General features: G+C 38.5%; 1 protein-coding gene across 2 annotated transcripts; it reads left to right on the top strand.

Moving 5' to 3' along the window:
• Positions 1 to 3,817: 3,817 nt before the first annotated feature.
• On the top strand, positions 3,818 to 18,866 carry TSEN15 (tRNA splicing endonuclease subunit 15). Of its 2 annotated transcripts, none has more exons than XM_036442511.2 (5): positions 3,818 to 4,003; positions 6,714 to 6,795; positions 7,095 to 7,230; positions 15,571 to 15,712; positions 18,632 to 18,866. In XM_036442511.2, the coding sequence occupies exons 1-5, from the start codon at positions 3,875 to 3,877 to the stop codon at positions 18,653 to 18,655; spliced, it is 513 nt and encodes a 170-aa protein (XP_036298404.1). In that variant the 5' UTR covers positions 3,818 to 3,874; the 3' UTR covers positions 18,656 to 18,866. The 2 variants fall into 2 exon arrangements, with proteins under 2 accessions (XP_036298404.1, XP_036298405.1); XM_036442512.2 differs by lacking the exon at positions 18,632 to 18,866 and adding an exon at positions 16,217 to 17,376 and having other exon boundaries at positions 3,821 to 4,003.
• The last annotated feature ends 2,209 nt before the right edge of the window (positions 18,867 to 21,075 follow it).

Genomic DNA, 21,075 nt, shown 5'->3' with positions numbered 1-21,075 from the left:
AAATATATTTTTCTTGATTTCAGAGAAAAAGGGAGAAGGAGAGAGAGATAGAAACATCATTGATAAGAAAGAATCATCAATTGGCTACCTCATGCACACTCCCTACTGGGGATCAAGCCTGCAACCGGGCATGTTCCCTGACCAGGAATCAAACTGTGACCTCCTGGTTTATAGGTAGATGCACAACTACTGAGCCACACCAGATGGACCGGTTTTTAATTTTTGAGAAAACTCCATACTTTTCCCCCCCATTTAGCTTCACTCTACCAAATCTTCAACTGGTTCTCTCTATCCTGTCCTTCAAGATAAAAACTCAAGTCCGTCCTCTGCTAGCTTTCCTTTTCTATCCTTCAAATCTGTGTCTCCTTATAACCCTAAACAACCTCTCCATTCTCCGGTGACTTCTGTTCTTCTCGTAAAACATACTACTAAAATAAAAGGCATTTATATAAAGAGTATTTTCTGTCTTTACACCATTCTTATCCTCCTCTTCCACCATAACACATACCACTTTATTATATTTATTTGTTCATATGTTACATATTAATTATCCATGTATTTTCCTTCCCTGTGTCTTGGCACATGGTAGACACTAAGTTTATGTTGGAACAAATGAGTGGATACAATTTGATGCATCTAGTCTTCTTAATTGAGATATGGGAATAAATTTTAAGCTTGTACACATTTGTTTGAAATTGAAAAGACATTTCTTTTTCATACACTAAAAATTCACATTACAGTTCAAAGTTTGTTTTTTCTCCCGAGACTAACTGAATTAATATGTCTCTGCCTAGACAATAGAGACTTTTTTTGTGTGCGAGTAAGTGGTCTGGCTCAGACATCAAGATGGGAAATCAGTAGAGCAAGTGCCAGATTACATAGAATTTGATCACACCGGTATACTCAGGGGGATTTACTGTTGTTACTTACCTAGCTTTTTTCCTAACCACTCTGACCCTAATATAGTGAACTACGAAAGCAGTTATAAAAGGAGAAATCCTACAGTCTGTCAAAAGCTGAAACTCTAACCTGTTCTCTGTGGATTTCACCCTAGATTGCCACAATAATCGTTTTGATTCTAGGACTTCAAATACTAGGTTGTATTTGTATTCCTAAATATACTTTCTTTCTTGGCTAGTCCTAATCATCAAGACTTATTTATAAATGTCTATTGCTTTTAATATGAAAGTTAAGAGACATTCCATTTCATTCTTCAACTCTTTTTAATAGACATGAAAAGCCAGAAGCATTTAATATGCACGCTTAAATATATCATGCTTTTTTGGTAATGTAATATCATCTATTTGCCAAAAAGTACCATTAGTCTGTTGTTTTTTCAGTTTACAGTTCTTTCTGCATCCTTCTGGGATTCCCTACCCCCACCCCACCATTTATTTATTTATTTATTTATTTATTTATTTATTTTTAAGCTTAAGCTGAAAAATTTCCCCTGAAGATGGTTGAGCTGTGTCCACATAGCACCTAAATTTGATTGGATCTCCTTACTAATTTATAAAATTTCCCCTCAATTCACATTAGGAACAAAATGCCCTTAATACTTCTATAAATACCATCATATGAACTGACGGGGGTCTTTAGAGGTCAGAGAGAAATGTTTATTCACTTCTAATTACTTGAATTATCATCAATGTCAGTGCTTCAAAGAGCCTACTAATTTCAGGGCCATTTGCTTCTTCAGGGCTTAGCAGTTGCTTCATGGAGACAAAGGTTAATGATAATTCAATGCAATACTTTCTAGGAAAACTTATGAATCTTCATGTGTGGCTTTACATCAAATTCAGGAATAGATGCACTTCTTGTCTATGCATGTAATATATTGCATTTCTTTTGACACATTTAAAATTACATCAGACTTTCAACAGTTTAATTTCAGAGTGGATGTGGTTATGTTTATTTTACATGGTGGTCATTTAGCACTCTGTAGCTACAAATTTATTTCATCAAATTTGGGGGAAATTTTTTTTTCTTCAAAAATTTTCTTGCCCTATTCCCTTTCTTTTCTCCATCTGGTATTCTACTTATATGTATGTTGGATTGTTAGATATCATGTAGTAGCCTCTATTTATTTTTTAAAAAATCATTTTCTCCGTGTTGTTCATTTTGGGTGATTCCCATTCCTCTACCTTCAAGTTCACTTTGATCCCTTTTGTAATTTGGCTGTTAATTCTATCCGGTGGAATTTTTTTATTTCTGAAATTTTAATTTTCTGTTCCAGAATTTCTTTTTTTTTCTTTTTTCTTTTTCTCTGCGGAGTTCTTCTATTTGTCCCTTGAAATTCTCCTTCACTGAAAACACATTTTAGTTTATTTAGGATAGTTATAATAATTAATTTCAAATCCTTACCTGTCATTTTCAACATCTGATTCATCTCAGGGTTGGACTCTAGAAAATGTGGTCCATTTTCTTTATTTTTATATGTCAGTAATTTTGAATCATACCTTGGACTTTATGAATGATGAATTGTGGAGGTTTTGGATTCTATTGTTTTTCTATGATGAATGTTACTTCCTCTGTGTTGGTAGATAATTTTCTTGGCTGGATTAGAACTGCAAACTCTGTTTCTTGGGGACAGCTCTGGTCGCAGTTCAGATCATCTGTGATTCTGTTTTGAGTGGTTCAGGATCTACCAGAAACCTGAGCAGAGAGATCTTGGGGATACCCTCTTTGGTTTTCCCTTCTGGGATTTCCTCATTTCTCATGCATTCAAATCTCCTGCCTTCATTGTCCTGGCTCCCCAGATAAGAAAACTGGAGAGGTTTTCCACGTGAACCCTGGCTAATGTGGAACCTGCCTCCTGGACTGCACTTAGCCATAACCTAAATGCCAAGGAAAGGGAACTTTCTTGTATAGTTCCTCATCAGCCCACCTCCAAGCAAGTTGCCCTTCCTACCAAAGTCAGCCTGCTTCTTTGGTATTCCAGTGTATTCAGGTGGTTGCCTTTTGTATGATGTCCAAGTTTTACAGGTGTTTTCTACTAGAAAGTAGGAAAGTCCAGTAGGATCTTTGTCATATTTGGACTCAGAGGTTCTATCGCTACCTGGGACTTTTCAATCTTGAGAGAGTCATTCCTTGCCTAGGTCAATGCAATATCCTCCTAACCATTCCCTGTGCCTACCCTTGCCCGCTAAGGTCTATTCTCAACACATCAGCCAGGGGAATACTATTAACATTAAGAGCAACTTCCAGTGTCTCCCCATTTCACTCAGAGTAAATCTATAAATGCTCACAATGCCCCACCCTGCCTGTTTGAAACTCCTCATCCTTGGCTTCCTGGTCCCATGTCTGTGCTGTTTGCATCTGACTTTCCTGACCACTCATTCAACAAATCCTGTTTACTCTTGCTCCTCTCATCCCAAAAGCTGGATCCACCCTAAAAATACGGTTCTTGGTACTCTGGTTTTTCCTCTTTCCACTTTCTTCGATAGAAATTTCACCCACTTCCACACTTGAAGCTTACATGATACTGCATGGGGCTTTTCCTGTTCCCAGGAGCTGCAGACCTGGACCCAATGCTGAAAGCAAAGAGGGATCTTATATGTTAGTCCCTTCTTTCTCCACAGAGCTGCAAACAGCACTGGTGTAAGGCAACTTATTCACTCTAGTTTCTGCCCCGATTTGAATAAACGCAGAGCAAAAAACGAGAGGAAACTCCATGCAGGTTCCAGCTCCCTTTGTTGGAAGGCGGGGCTGTTTTAACTTTGCTCCCAGGACGGAGCCCTCCTGCCTGGAGGCGGCGGGCGGCGGGAGGCGGAACCCTCGTGCGCGCGTCCCTGCTTCCGGCCGGGCGCTGGCGCGGTGCACAGCTGGCGCGCTTGCATCCGTGCCCGGCTTGTAGGGACTCGGTGTGCCTGGCATGGAGGCACTCGGCGATTCCGAGCCCACCCCGGGCTGCAGCGCCCAGGACCCGGGCGGCGCTCCCGGCGACGGTGATGGCGCCCCTCCATGGGCCCCGGAGGACGCATGGATGGCCACCCACCCAAAGGTCAGGAGGCGAGAAAGGAGCGGGGCGCCTGACCAGGCCCCCAGCCCAGGAGGAACCTCCCAGGCCGCGCTCCCCTCCGGACCCTCTTGCACGACCCTCACTGTAGGGGTACCCCTGTGCACACTGCCAACAGCAGCAATGTTGTTTTCGTTTGTTTCAATGAGTTGATCTCTTGCCCTGACACTAACCCACACCCCAACCCCACCCCACTTTGCCCTTCCAAACCCGCGGGGTAGACATACCCGCCCCTCCCACGCGGGATATCAATGCTAGCCACTCCCCTGGTGATGGTCTCACTTAATCCTCACACTAATCACGCAAAACACGGCCTATGGGCAGTGGATAAGGCCTGGAGTCAGTCCTGGTAAAGGTGTAGGCACTCAGTCTTGGGCCCAAAGCGTGCGTCTTGATTTTGCCTGCAGTGCAGATTCCTAAATTCTTTGGGTTTCTTGGAAAGTTGAATAGGTTCTTCCCAAAGGCAGAACTGTGCACTTGGTGGTTGTATTTTTCAGGAGGAGAAAGACAATTCCTTGCTTGCTTCTGCTTGGCAAATTGCTGCTTGTATCAGTAATGCCCCAAGCAGTGAGTAGACATGTAATGGAGATGGGGGGTGGGTAGGGGGTAGGAATCTCAGGGGCTGGTCTAGTAACTGGTAGAATTGCAGTCTTCTGCTGCATTGCAATATTTCGTAAGTAATCTTCTAAAAACAGTCAAGAGCCTGGCCCCTGTGGCTCAGTGGTTGAGTGTTGACCTATGAACCAGGAGGTCATGGTTCCATTCCCAGTCAAGGCACATGCCTGGGTTTCGGGCTCCATCCCCAGTGTGGGGCGGCGATGGCGTGTAAGAGGCAGCCCACCAGTGATTCTCTGATCATTGATGTTTCTCTCTCTCTCGCTCGCGCGCGCGCTCTCTCTCTCTCTCTCTCTCTCTCTCTCTCTCTCTCTCTCTCTTTCTCCTCTCTCCTCTCTCCTTCCCCCTCTTCCTTCCTCTCTGAAGTCAATAAAAAATATTTTTAAAACATTAAAATAAAAAGTCAAGAAAAGAAAAATTTTGAAGATAAAAGTCTCATTTTACCTTGCTTAATTTTATCTTGCTGCTCTGTCCCCTCATTCCCCCTTCAATGTGAGAAAAACAAACGCGAACATGGAGCTGTTATTCAGCGCCCTAAAAAGAAGGGTGGCAGTACAGTGGTTAGGAGCATGAACTCAAAGACACATCTCCTGAGTTTGAATCCTGGTTCCTTCACCAGCTTTGTGATTTGGGGCAAATTGTTTAATCTCATTGCACTTAGGTTTTCTCATCTGTAAAATGGGGATAATAAGGGTACTTGTCTCATAGGATTAAATCAGTTACTATTTGGGAAGAACTTGACATGTAGTAAGCAAGCACTGTGTAAGGAAGAAGTGAAACGCCAGTAACAAGTTTTAAAAACCTTTACATTTGGTGGTGCTACTCAGTTTTTATACTGGCAGATTTTTTTTTTTTCTCTTTGAAGTTAATGGCCATATAGGCCCTAATCTTCACCATCAAATCTTCCTTTTCGATTTTTTTTTCCTCTTGAAGGGTCTAATTTTTTTTTTAAACGAAGAAAAGATATTGGGTGTTTGATTTTTCTACTACTGCCTTTTTATTATTCAATTTGAAAATGACTTAGGCCCTTCCAGTAACATGGTATCAGATTTATTGTCCTCACACACCACATTCACCCTACTCTCATGCTTAGAAGTGTTTCCATATGGGTAAAATTCAAACTTTTAGCCAGGTCATCCATTCCTTGCAACCTGGTTCCCAATTACTTTTTCAGTGCTGTGTCCAAGCACATTTAAGGTTTGAGGAGGACAGCTCATAACACCCCTGTTCTCCTATACTTGTACACTTACGATGAAGCTGAAAGGAGAAGGTGATATCAGATATGCATCCGTGCAGGTCTGCTGATCCCTCACTTGTGCATTAGTCTTGCTTACCCGCCTAGTCACTGATGTAGCTGGAGAATCTCAGGCTTCCCCTACAGGAGTAGACTCCTGATGAATGTTCCCACAGTGCTGACCAGTAAGTCTAAAAGCAGCAGCAGCTTGCTTGGCCTTTTCTTTAAAATCTAGCATTTAAATAACTGGCTGCTCTTGAGGGAGAAGGAGAGAGAGGCCATGAGTGGTATTCTACTAGACTTTCTCCACATGCAAATAAGAGACCAGGAGAATTGAGGCTCCCACTACATGCCCCAACAAAATTCTTATTAAAAATGTCTACTTCTGGCAGATAGGTTTCTTTATAGGCCCTGGAATATGTGTAGCTTATTCCCACCTTTGTATGATTAGTTATACTGTTGCACTACCTTCTCATTTAGTCAAATCATACATGTCCTTCAGGGCCCAATTTGTATCTCCCCTCTCTCATAAAACATTCACAAACCAATTCACCGGAGTATAGCTCTTCTGACCTGTTGTATCAAGGTTCTTTAATTCCACTAACTTGGTTTTTAACCATTTTCTGTCATGTATTGTTATTTGCCTAACAGGTACAGGTGTGCAATGTGTTTTCCCTAATAATTGCAGGTTTTTTAGAGTCAGGAATCAGGTCTTACATTGCCTTATAACTCCTGCTATACCTAGAATTGAGTTTGATACTTTCTATATATTTAATAAAAGTTGGTTGCGTGAAATAAAACATTAAGCGATTCTTCCTTCTCTAACAATTATATTTTGATTTTCAGTATTTAGAAATGATGGAATTAGATATAGGAGATGCTACTCAAGTCTATATAGCATTCTTGGTTTACCTGGACCTCATGGAGAGTAAGTTATTATATTGCTTTATTATCGGGGCCATGGTGGAGGGTTGGGGAGTTGGATTTTGATATAGAATTATTGACATAAGCCATTGTTTATGCATTTGCTGTTATCCATTTTGTAATTTCTTCAATCACTGATAGCGGGAATTACTTGGTAACAAAATAAGTAAAAGAGAAGATAAATAAAAATGTAGAGAAGATAGCGTTATAACTGACTTTGCTCAGCTGAATATTAGACAGATGTTTAGAATTTTTATCTGATTTTTTTAAATAAACATTATCCATTTAATGATGCTCTTTCAGGTAAAAGTTGGCATGAAGTAAACTGTGTGGGATTGCCAGACCTCCAGCTCATCTGCCTGGTTGGTACTGAGATAGAAGGAGAAGGGCTACAGACTGTGGTGCCTACGTCCATCAATGCCTCCCTCAGCCATAACAGGTGGGCAGGTGATTTTGCTCTTTAGTAGGTTAGTTCATCACATTGTACACTTTAAACTTATACAGTGTTGTATGTCACTTTCATCTCAATTTAATAAAGCATGGTGGAATGTGAATGGATGACAGTGATGATATGTAACAGGGAATATTAAATGATATCAATTAATTTTATATTAAAAGTAACATGCCAACTTTGGTACTTCATTGTTAGAAGCAAATTGTTATCATATACTGCACAACTAGTCTGAGCACACCAGTTGTAAATTGCTATCCTAGATGATCCTGCTTAGCTATCTGTGTTTAGTGGGGATTTTTTTAATGCTCTTTATTCCTCAAAAATGTTAAATAAGATTTTTATGACTAGGGATTCTGGGTGATATACAAAATCTGAGAGCCAGAAGAGTTGACATTTTGCTGGAGGTGTAATTCCATGTTATTTACACAGGGCATGTAGCATATAAGGCATGATAGCTGTCCCCTTTCTTAAAGTCTCAACTTGTAAAACTGGACTAAGCTCTGTCATTTACATAGTTAACTACAACTTAGTCATAAGATAGTTTCCCAGTCACAACATTAAATAATCTCATTTATCTTTTAAAACCACTTCAATAGCTATCTTGACTATTGAGAGACAGAATCACACACACACACACACACACACACACACACACACACACACACACACGTGACCTGGTACACAACATTCGTGCACATTAAAAGGGATTAATTAGAGGAAATAATCTAATATTGCTACTTGCCCTTTCTCTATAAGAGAAGTGTCAGAGATTAAAGAAAATTAGTAAAATGTATATGAAAACCTTCCTCCTGTCAAAGTCTGGGGCACACTACGGGACCTAGAGTCAAGTCCCTGCCTACTGACATACGCCTCAAAATCACGTGAGACCCAGACCCGGCCCACCCTCCCCCCATTGGGTTAGATCCAGACCCGACAAGCCCTGCCAGTCAGGGGGCATAGCCTCAGGTCCCCCGGCCCAGCACTGGGAGGGGGGCACAGCCTGAGGTCCTCTGTCAAGCCCCAGCAGGTGGGGGGTGCGATCTGAGGTGCCCCAGCCTGGTGCCAGGGTCCTGGACACAACCTGAAGTTCCCTGTCAAGCCCCATGGAGGTGGGGGAGGGCGTAGCCTCAGTTTCCTGCTGAGTGCTCATTAAAGCTCCTTATGGGAACTTGGCCTCAGCTGTGGGTGCAGCCATCTTTGTGATGGAGTGATGTTCAATTAGCATATTCCCTCTTTATTAGATAGGATATTCGCATTAGCTTATTATTTCCATTATTTATTTTATGGTGTATGTGTATTTGCCAACTCCTTAAAAGGTAGCAATTCTAGGTAACATCTGATGCCATATCTATCTGAATTTCTAAGCTCCCCTACAGTTTTTGTATCCATTTCCCACTTAAGTTTTCCAGGCTTTGGACCTGGTGATCTTATTTACATAGTTTTGGCAAGAGTGCAGACAAATTCCATTACAGAGTGAATCTGAATGCACTACTCTGAGCAAAAGTAGTTGTGACTGGTATTTTCTTATACATAATATATGTTCATAGTAAAACACTTTGGCATATTTTCAAAGTTTCAGAAGGTCTTCAAGTAAAAGTTGGTGAGAAGTAAAATGAGTGGGATTACCAGATCCTCAGCTCATCTGCCTTGTCAGTACTGAGATAGGAGAAGAATTACAGACTCGACTCTGGTACCTACACCCGCCAGTGCTTGTGAAAATATTGATTGAAAAAATTGCTGATCTCCAGGAGGGAAATAGAATTTGTAAAGTACCCATATCTGATTATCTAGTGGGAAAATTATGCTGATGGAGTATGAGGTTGTTTTTGTTTCTCAAAGAACAGGACACATCTTTTTCTCTTATCTAAAACTACTGCTTAGCCCAACCAGTTTGGCTCAGTGATTGAGTGTCCCCTAGGAACCAGGAAGTCACAGTTGGACAGTTCCATTCCTGGTAGGGGCACATGCCCAGGTGGCAGGCTCGATCCCCAGTAGGGGGCATGCAGGAGGCAGCTAATGGATATTCTCTCTCATCATTGATGTTTCTATCTGTCCCTTTCCCTTCTTCTCTGAAATCAATAAAATATATTTTAAAAAATGAAAATACTACTGAATGCTATGTAAAATAATTTTTAGCTCACATTTAAAAATACTATATTACGTTATATATTTGGATTATAAATGCATATGGAAAGTACTCTATAGATCGTTTCTTACTAACATGAATCTGAGAATCCATGTAGCAATTTTGGTAAATGACTGTAAAGGTCATGAATACTCTGATTTCCCCAGACCCAGCAATGGTATAAAAATCATATTAATAATTTCACAGAGGTCAAGAGATCTGCTAAGTTTAAAGATGAGATAACTAGAGGAATCCCAAGGAAAGCCAGGGGCCTTTTTCAGTGCTAAGATAGCAAATGAAGTCACATTAGTATTCAGAGGGCTTGATGAGCTTCTTCTGGAACATTTTGCACTGATATTTGTTGAGAAGTATATTACAACAAAGTTATGATAATAAAATTTCAGGTTTCTGTAATATTAATATTGTGGATAGTTATAAATGGGAAAATATCTTAAGTTATTTACACAATGACAAAATAATAAAAAAAAGGTTTGTTTTCCACTACTGTTCCCCCCCCCCCCCCCCCATAGAATCTATATTGTCTCCCAATTTCAAGGTCAATTCAGTTTCTTTGGTAAAATATAAGATGCTGAACACTAAAATCACAGTAGCTGTATTTTAAGCTTATCTATGTTTGTATATAAGTTAATTTTTAAAAAGCCGAATGAAGCTCTAGCCGGTTTGGCACAGTGGATAGAGCTCTGGCCAGCAGACTGAAGGGTCCCAGGTTTGATTCCTGTCAAGCGCATGTGCCTGGGTTGCAGGCTTGATTCCTAATAGGGAAATCAGTGATTCTCATCAATGATGTTTCTATCTCTCTTTCCCTCTCCTTTCCTCTGTGAAATCAATAAAAATTTAAAAAATAAAAAGCCAAGTGAAGTCTTTTATAAATTACAAAATCCCGAGACAGTTAATATATTATTTTTGAAATGATCTATAACTCTCTCTCCTCTCTCTCTCTCTCTCTCTCTCTCTCTCTCTCTCTCTCTCTCTCTCTCTCTCTCTCTCTCTTTCTCTCTCTTTTTGCTTAGTAACACCAATGAATTATTCATCCTGCTAAAACTGACTGGATTATAAAGGGCTCTTTCACCCTGGTGCCAGCGAAGGATAATGGATAGCTTATGTGAGGGTGGAGCCTCTCCAGTGACCACTTTATCCTCCAACCCCACAAATTAGTGGCATTTCTCTTGGTTTCTGGTGATAAATGGGTACCCTCAGCCATGTTATCTGAGAAAACTTTTCCAAATGTACTATTTCTTAGCATCTTCCTATTTGAATATTATTGTAGAAATTTAGAAAAAGGCTTCAATATGCCATTTACCAAATTGGTCATCTGCTAATTCAGCAGCCATTAGGCTAAACATCTAAGAACTTTTGTCATTTGGTTTGATCAGGACTCTTGGCCATAGTATTGCAAATAAGTAGCCCTCCTTTATAACATTTATCACATTTATTGCTATTCAATAGATAATTGGTTTTCTTTGATTGTTTGCTATCTTCCTTTCCCTTTTTGAAAATAACCTTCATGAAAGCAGGAATTTTGTTCTGCTCATTGCTGTTTCCGCAGTGCGTAGCCTGGTATCTGTTACTTGCTATTAAAATCTGTGTTTGTTGAATGACTGAATAAGCTCTCTTAAACCACTAAGTTCCTGCAGTGGAGATTTGCTAAATAAAATCTTAAAAAACATAGAATATGCACAAGCAATCTTCCAAGAGTTTCTAAAAATTAGAATGTCTGCAAAATCCATTTGCTTCCAGATTTAGCACTGCTTTCACACTTTATGCTGATCTGAGGATAGAGAACCATCACAATGCCACCTTACTAATTTAGTGAAACTTTTTCATCATATCCACCCCCTACCTTTAATCCTTTTTTTTCCCTTAGTGCCCTGGGAAAAAGACTTACTAATGGTAGAGTGAAGGGTAACTAGAACTGACTTTCTTTAGAACATTTTAAAAAATTTAATTGACATATAACATATTAGTTGCAGGTGTAAAATAGTGTCATCGTTTGTATACATTGAAAATGATCAACACAGTAAGCCTAGTTAATATCATTACCTTACAGAATTTTAAAAAAAGGTTTTTTTGTGATAAGAACTTTTAATACTCAGCAACTTTCAATTATGCAATAATAGTATTAACTATATTTAGAACGTTTTAAAAGATGTTCTTTATTATGAGATTTAATCCTGACATATATATATAGTAGCATGTAATATATATAATTTTTTATTGTTTAAAGTATTACATATGTCTCCTTTGTTCCCCATTGACTCCTCCCCAGCCACTCCCTCCCCCCAGGACATTGCTACAATATTTTTGAAGGATACTCTATTCCCCTGTAATTGAAAAATATTTCCATTCTTCAAAAGTATGTTCTTTATTACAGATTCATTTAATGGCCATTAGTTTATGTGAGGCCTAAAGTTTAATAACTGGTAAAATGATTTCTGTCATTTGACTTCCCTTCATATCTGATGTGTGTCCTCATATTACCTCTGTTGGGAGTCTGTTACTGGTGAACCCCCAATTCTGGCAGCTTCTTTTAACAGACTCAGCATTTTTTCTCTTACCCTCCACACACACGCATACACACACACACACACACACACACACACACACACGCTTACCATTTATATTAACAGGATGGCTCCCCACTGGAGTGGATAGTCACACAGGCACTTAATTGTTTAGTAACCCCGCCACCTTGGGATTTAAGCCACCTTGCTTTTTTACCAGGCAGTGCTTGGCACGATTCCCAAGGAGGTGGTCTGTTATTCTTGAACCTTCCTTCAGGATTGAGCCTGTGGATGAATACAGCTTCTTGGCCACCTCGGGCACCAATTTAAGTTTGCATTGTGTTCCAGAGTTGGATTGTGGAGTGTCGTTCTAAAGTATCATAATGAGGCAGATTAAGGACTTAATGCCTGTAATTGATGAGTGCCAGTTTGGTCACATTGAAGGGCAGAAGAAGAGATACCACTTTCTGTGGGTTGAAATTAATAATTTTAACCCATGATGCATTCTGTTGCAACCACATTTCAAGTTAAAAGTAGTCAGTAATGTTGCCTTCAACTTTCTGTCCTCTGTGTAAATCTCTAGAGATCACGTAGCCTCTGTTGGAGGATCTTACAGAAAGATGAATGCTGAGATTTCTGGAAGGCATTTGCTTCATTTAGAGGAAGGGCAGTAGCCAAATGATGTTGCCTGACTGCCTCAGACTTGTTGTCAAGTTAACTTTAGTAAACTTTGGGATCTCTTTGTTTACTGAGCTCCCATTTGTATGCCGAGCTCCCCTCTGAACAGTTATGATAACATCAGAACTGTTATTGTTTGTAACTGTTAGTTATGAGAAAGAACATCATAACTGTTGCAAACATCAAATTCTGTTACTGTTGAACAGCAATTACAATTGTTATTGACATCTATTTCTTCAGGTGGGGTTTTCCCTTGAAATATAATTCACTCAAAAATATGAAATTCTCATTATATAAGTTATGTTTTTCATATGTGGATTTACATAAAATATGAACTATAAGCAATTTTATTATTGAAATTATTATTTTATAACAATATTTATTATGGTGAAACATCTTTACAATACTTTTTAAAGAACTAGGCTTTTTTAAAAATGTGCCTCTGAGGAAACTTCATTCTATGGTGTCTAAATTATGATTTCAAATTGTAATTTCCTTCTTCCTTCCCATACACCCAGACAGGATAAACAGCTCAGGGATGGGAACTTCCACTTCATTTTTAACAGTGACTCCCCTCAGCTCTGGAGACAAACCAGGCTTTACAAGTCTGAGCTAATTTTCAGATGTTAGGGTTTCCCACATGGGTGTTCTGAGTAAGTCAGAAAATGTTTTGCTGTTTATATCAAAGAACTATGAAAACAAATATGAATGGGATGGAAATTTCTATTCTAAATTTCAATATATGGGCTAGAATTTCCACACAGTTTACCTTACAAAACACATACACATACATTCTGATTTAAGTATCATATCTTGAAAAACGGAAGATATGTAACAGTTTTCTTAATAGGTTTTTTCCCTTCCATCTGTGTCCCATCCTCGTCACACTCTGCCAGTTTGGGATGTTTAAAGAAACTTATTTTTAACTTGTGTGTACTGCAGTGTCTCAAGACTGTCATTTTTCATCAGTGCTAAGTATTGATGTTGCCAGTTAATATCTATGGTTACTTCATCTGAGTATCTCTAAAGAAAAATTCTGAAATGAAGTGGAATCTAATTGATGTTCATGTAATTTAACATAGTTAGAAATCATTTTTTAAGGATGGTGTGGATAAAAACATGTCCCAATTTTCAAGGTAGCAAAGCTGGTATAGATACCATATAGTAATACTTGTACTTGCTGACTACTTGACAGTTTGTAAAGCCTTTTCGTGTATGCCACCTCAATAGTCATGTGTGTAGATGTACAGGTATATTGTCTTCATGTTACAGCATCATTTCTTGAAAAGCTTTGACCCTCAAAATGAGTACAACCCAGTGGGAAACAGACCCTGAGATCTATAAATTCAAAGCAGTGATTACAGTAAGGTAGGCTACACAGGGTGTCTCTGTAGGGTGAGACATGTAACTTTGCCTAGAGGTTGGGGAAAGGTGACAGGAAAGACTTGAGAGAAGATGATGCTTTGCTTTATTGACTCCTGGAAAGGAATTAAAATTTTGCCAGGTACACATATTTTATTTTCTAGTGAGTTATACTTGACAATTGGAGTGTTACTAAATTGCTGGCTTACCTCTTTCAGAGTCATTTTAGAAATTGTTTGAATATGAGGGAACAAATTCAGAAACTCACCCTCTCATCTCACTTCATGCCTTTGTAAACTTAAATAATAGGTAGCAGGTAAGTAGTCTTTTGTGACTGATATTCTAACAAACCAGTTAGAACTTCAGCTTTTTTTTTTTTTAACTGCTGTTTTAACAGTTTACTGCTGTTTTAAATCACTTAAAACCTCCAGTCTTTACTACAGATTTTTTAAAAAGCATTATAATTATTATAGTAAGAATATTTCAAAGCATAGATTTTTCTCTTAAGATTTTTTTTTTTTTTTTGTAGTTTCAATAGCTAATAGGATGGGAGAAGAGTGACCATAATAATTTTTACTTAAGGATGGGAAGTAGAACTTAAGGGGACAAATTATACTTTTACTAAATACAATACAGTGTTTTGCTGTTAATATGCTAGTAAATCTTTTTCCAATCTTTGGAGACTTGGTTAGGTTAGCGAAAGACAAGTAATCATTTTTTATTTGCCTTTTAAAGAAACCACCTTTTGAGGTTACATTTACTGAATTTTGAACATGGGTTTTTTTGAGTACATAATAAGGATTTTCAGTTGGTGGTAAACAAAAGATAATAGTGCCTAAATATCAGATTTGATAAATTATTTTCCACAGTAAGCAAACTGAAATAAGGTATAACATTGATTGCATGATACATAATGTTACCCCCAAAAGTGTTATTTTTCTCTCTATTTTTCTCTTGGCTCAATATCAGAACACATATTGAGAACCATAAAAATATCTATATTCAGACCTAATAATTCCAATACTTGGAAAAACCCAACAAATATTTAAAAAGAAACAATTACCTTCAGAAAGATGATCTTTACAGCTCATTTTTATTAGCACATTCACCCCCACAAAACCTGGAAGAACTTTATAGCAATAAGGGAATGATTGGGCAAATTATGAGTGAATAAAATATTACACAGCCATTTAAAAGTAGTAATTATAAACACAGCAAGGGAAATATTTATTACAGTCTGTTTTTTAAAAAACCTCAATACAAGATTATTTCACTTGTAAGAGGAAAATTGGAAAATGAACACTCATGATCCTTAGTCAGTTCAGATGCACTACACACTCACTTTTGGAGTCCTGTTCGGTAGGTTCCTAAATATAGTTTGACTTTCAGGTCTGATGATCGGGAGAGATGGGCGAATGAAAAAGGGAAGGATTGAAAGTCCGGACAACCCTTCCCTGCAGGATTTTCTGTGTGAGAAGACAACTTTAAATGTTTATATTTGAGCTTTCAGACATTTCCCAAGTCAGCATTATAGATATAATGTGATGATTGCCTGCCTCTTGCCCAAGATTTTATATTATTTGATCTTATGAATGAGTGACTGTGTGAATCCTAAATGCATTATGGCTTGCTTTTCAGGATAAGGGAGATCTTGAAGGCATCTCGGAAATTGCAAGGTGATCCAGATTTGCCGATGTCTTTTACTCTGGCCATAGTGGAGTCCGATTCCACAATAGTCTATTATAAACTCACTGATGGATTTATGCTGCCAGACCCGCAGGTCAGTTTTGAGGCAACTAACAGTAAAGAGTGAAGAAAGAGAAAAATTATGACATAATTTTAATTGTGAATCAAGCCTTTCACAACTACCTCTTCCTTTGCAGTAGGAAAATTCATGAAAAATAATGGCTTTATTTTCATACCTGCTATATTTTGTTCATAGTGACATGTTCTTGGTTTTCGTAAGAATGATTTTCTTTTTCTGTAGAGAATTTAATGGTTTCCCAGAGTACTTCATGAAGTTGTAGTGCATTTTAGTATTTGACAAGTAACTGAGGTGGAAAGTAAAGGCTAATGATAGCTCTAACCAAAAGAACACTTCTTTTTGGTATGTTAAATTGGTGGACATTTTGACAGGAATATTTTAATAAAATAAGTGTGTTACCTATGATATTTTTACAGACTTGTTGGCATAATTAGAATAATTAAATATCTTTCTAGTTTTACTTTTAAATTATGTTATTGGGGCAAAGGTCCATCCTGATCTTTGTTTTTTATGTTGCAGAATATTTCCCTTAGAAGATGACACCTATACTTCCTGGTGCTTACTTTATTCATACAAGATTGGACTTGAGACCCCTCAACCTGCTTACTCTTTTATCTCAGAGACAGTCAGGATTGACTTAGCTGGTCTTATTCCATAAGTGTTTTTCTAAAGTAGAAAAATTGCCCAGATAGAGAGTTTTTTGTTATTGTTCAAAAATATGGGGTAGTTGCTCTAAAACTTTATCTGAGACAGTTTAATTACAGTTGTATACAAGTTTATGCCTAGGATGTTATAAGAGGGTTATCCTCCACTCTTAGCTGCCTCATCGTTCACTGCTGTTACTGCCAGCTCATCGTTGAGACTGCCACCCTTTTCCTAATTCGGCTCTCTCAGTGCCTTTGGCCACTACAGATAGATTTGAATACCTTTCATATACACCTTGATACCTGAAGAGTTTACGTTAGCCTGATTTTTAGTCCCAGTAGAAAGTAAATATTTCTGTAATTGTTCCTAATGTTTCAATTACTGTTACATTCCTTTTTTGTTTACTTTAAATCAAAACTATAATTAAGTTCATCCAGAGTGTGACCTTGCATGTCTAGATTAATAAGGACCAGAGAAGTGCTACCTACAAAGATACTGAGCCTTCCTTTCCCTTCTTATTACCACAACCCTATATCAGAGTAGACTGTTACAAGGGAAATAGTGAGGGACAGTGTCCGCCTTAAAAACATCTTTATGAAGTAGACCCATTTATTCCACGTTTGTTATAATCCAATCAAGTTGCCTAAAGTATAAAAATTATATGCACAAAGATGTTATAAATAGCATTACTTGTAATTGCCCAAATTATAAACCCCTTAAAAGTTTAGGGCAGTGGTTGATAAACTTTTCCGGTAAAGAGCCAGGAAGTAAATAAGTTAGGCTTTGCAGGCCGTGTAGTCTCTGTCACAGCTTCTCAACTCTGTAGTTTGTAGCACAAAAATAACAATAGACAATAGGTAAACAAATGAGCATGGATGAGTGTGTTCTAATAAAACTTTATTTACAAATGCAGGACCATAGTTTGCCAAATATATGTGTGTGTGTGTGTGTGTGTGTGTGTGTGTGTGTGTGTGTATATATATATCTCCAATGAATGGTACATTATGTACTCATTAAAAACTAGTAAAGAATATAATGAACATGAGAAAATATTAAGTAAAAAAGCAAGATATAAAAGTGTATGAATGGATATGATCATGGCTATAAATAACACCCAGCATATAATAAATTGCTAACTGTGGTTATAATAGAATGACAGGGCAGTAAAAGGATGAGTTGGTCTTCATTATTTCTTTTTATCATAAAAATGTTTATAAAAAGGATCTTGAGATTTATGTTAACTATCATTGCAAATAATATAACAAACTTAAAACAGCACCCATTTAATATCTCAAAGTTGGGTCCTTTATAAGGGTGCAGTCAAGGTGCTGGCAGGGCGGTAGTCTCATCTGGGGCTTGGAGGGAGAAGAGTCTGTTTCCTTGCTCGTTAGTGGCAGCTTTTAGTTCCCTGCTGGCTGTTGGACTGAGGGTCTCAGTTCTTAGTGGGCTCCTGGCAAGAGGCCACTCAGCTCTGCCACGTGGGCCTTGCCTGCACAGCTGGCTGTTTCCTCAAAGCCAACAAGGAGATTCTCTGCAAGCCAGACTTCATAATCTTAAATGATATAATCCTCTCACCTATGTCATAATCTATTGGTTAGAATCCAGTCATGGCTGATTAATCTAGAAAACCAAAAATAATAAGAATGGAAAATGGCAAAAAGTAAGAATATTACAAGGTGGTTTAAAAGCATCATTCCTGGTCTGTAGTAGTTCCTCTTTTCTTTGATGACATTTAAATTGCATGTTTGTTTTACTTTTTAATTTTTATTGACAGTATTTCCCCCCACAAGAAGCCCCTGCCCTACCCCAAGCCTTCCCCACTATTGTCTGTGTCATGGGTTATACATATACTGGTATACATATATGTTCTTTGGTTAATCTCTCCATGGAAGGTCTTGGCAATTCTTTTTAGATTCCCCCTGCTCCTCCAGAAAGTCTGAAGATGTATCAGTTCAGAACAATGTGTGTTTCTGAAGCTCTAGTTGTCAATTTTCAGATCTAAGAATTCTCAAACAGTAATGATTAATTCTCAGGGTTTTTCCCACTTCATTCCTTTTGAGGATTTTCATCATAGTGCTAGGAAAATGGTACATTTTCAGAAAGAAATGTAAAGCTCAGTGTTAGATTTGTGTATCCTGTCTGATGACCAGAATACTACAAGACCAGAAGTGTCCGTCGGGTTGACCGTGAAAGCTTTTTCGCAGAAATTGTTAAAACTGGATGTCCGGGAATGTTTACCCAGTTTCAGAATGTTCCCAGTGTACTTGACCTAAGTTGTTCCGTCCATAGCCAGCCAGATACCCGCTAATGTGAATAAAGATCCAGAACAGTTTGGAAAGGAGACAACCCCGCTATATCTGTCTCATTTTAGTGGAAAACTAGGTAAAGAGACTTCTTGTGTATGACCAAGTGATTTTGTAATTGCATTTACATTCATGTCTTCTTTTAAATACCTGTGTATCCCACCCTGTTCCACAGTAACTGGCATAGCTACTAAGCTCTTAATAAATATTTGATGACTGGATGAATGCTGCTGGTAGACTTGTTAAATTCTATAACGGCTTATTTTTTACCTCAAGGCAAAACTAAAATCCACTTGGACACCAGAGGGCACTGCTAAATAAGCACAAAGTTTTCCGATTCTAGGAGCTGATCAGCTTGAGAAATGGTGCTCTTCAAAGTTTATTTTCAGCCTGTGGGAAATAGCATAAATAAAAATGCAAATGAGTTTTATGTGCTCACACCCCCTTTTTCTTTCTGGCGTGCCTCTAAAATTACTCTTGATTGTCATTGAGTTTGTGACTCGATTCATGTTTTCTCAAAATGCAGCTCTGTCTAAAAATAAAGGTTGTTTGGGGCAGGGGTGGGTGGTGTGAGTATTTTTCTAGACTATGGTTTTGTTCATATCCATATGAAATGATTCATTTTTCTCCCTTGCAAATGTCAAATTTATTAAAGAAATTTCAGGCTCAGATTACATAGCCGAAGACTCCCGACCTGAAACACTTGCTGAACTTGCTGCTCACCACCAATGAGAGACGCCATTTGCTGCTGGAATACACATAGGAGGGCAGCCCTCTCCAGGTGGGTTCCAGAAAGAGGAAAAGGGGTGCTGCCGCTTCTCCATCCTTGCCTGGTCAGGGCACCCTCTGCCAAGGCAGCTCCATGGAACATTGGCTGATGTGGGTCCAGTGAGTCCAGATTACCGTAGTACCCCTCCTGGCCTAAACACTGTGGATCTCCTGTGAGAAACATGAGGGCAGTGAGTGGCACTCTGGAATTGTAAGCTATAATTAGGAAAAAAATATTAAACTCCAACCAATTCTTGTGATCTGTATTTTTTAAACTGAAATTGTTTTATGCTTTAATATGCCCAGGAGCAAAGGACTTCACCCAAACTGCATGGCATTTCATCTTCTTTTTCTGAGCCTTTCTGCTCTGAATTCCTCTCTGAGGTCATTTTTTCCATTGCAGCCCCAGCAGGAGGCCTTTTGCTACCACAGCACAGTGGCTCCTGCCAAGGTTTATATTCCATACAGAAGCTCTTTATCTGTCTGCTGCGTTTTCACCTTGACTGTTTACATGTGCAGAATAATGTTGTCGTCTCTGAACAATGAACAGTGCAATTTCCCCTTCTCTCAGACCAATAGCTGTTCTGTTCCTTCCCACCCCATCTCCCGCAGCCCAAGCCTCTAATGATCTTTGAATAAGAACTGCTTGTGTTCAGTAAGGAAAGAGGTTGGGAAAATCACATGACTTGTTGCGTAGGTGTGCTTTAAAAATGGTGCATTTTCCAGATGATTCTGAAAAACTTCCCCCAAACCGTTTTAACCAAAATCAAGATTGGCTTTTTAGGTTTCAGGGTATTGAGTGGAGGTAATATTAGGAAGTTTGTAATTAAAGTTCACTTCATTTATTTATCTTTTATCACTTGGGCTCCTTCTGTGTGCTTAGATGACTTAGGTAAGTGCTGGGGGTACAAAGATTACTGGGATATGACCTCTGCTCTCAAGAGACTCAGGTAGCTAATGACAACTCTCAGCCAAAATCCAAAACTATCTCAGGTGAGTGAGGCATACCTGTCATGTGGTCTGTGAAGTTTATACAGTTTACTTAACCACGAAGGGGTTCAGCTTTTGGCATATTAAATACTTTTCAAACAATTATCATATGTGTATTATTTGTCCCAGAGGACTGAACTCTGAATAGGACCCAAAGAAATATTCACAATGCACCTCTAGCTAGCTTGGAGAAAATCTACATATACAAGATAACTGGAGAGCATTCTAAGGCAGTATTATATATAAATGCTAACATAGTTCTGTAGCACTTTATTCAATACCAAGTGCTTCACTCTGTTTTGATTCTTACAAAAGAGCTGTTGCTATTTGTTCTTATTAACTTATTTTCATCATTTCATAGATGGGGAAATTAGGGTACCAGGTGGTTAAGTAGGGGCTTTGTGTAGTAGTGAGGGAGTAGGTAATGAGGACTAGAAGCAGTTCTGTCACCTAGCTTTCCAGAATACCATGCTGCCCCTTTCCTGAATGGTGCACAGAAATATACTAATGTGTGCCAAAGAGACTTTGGAAACAAAAGCATAACTCTAGTTAGTGCTGGAGGGAGTTAGGATGTGATTTAGGTGTTAATTGCATTATCCTCTTGTACTCTCGAACAAATGTATCAAATTGTCAAACTGTGGGTAATCTGGAAAACCATATTCATAGGCAATA

Source organism: Pipistrellus kuhlii, unplaced genomic scaffold, assembly GCF_014108245.1.
Source record: "Pipistrellus kuhlii isolate mPipKuh1 unplaced genomic scaffold, mPipKuh1.p scaffold_m20_p_18, whole genome shotgun sequence".
NCBI classification, from domain to species: Eukaryota; Metazoa; Chordata; class Mammalia; order Chiroptera; family Vespertilionidae; genus Pipistrellus; species Pipistrellus kuhlii.
This window is presented reverse-complemented; position numbering and strand designations above follow the sequence as displayed.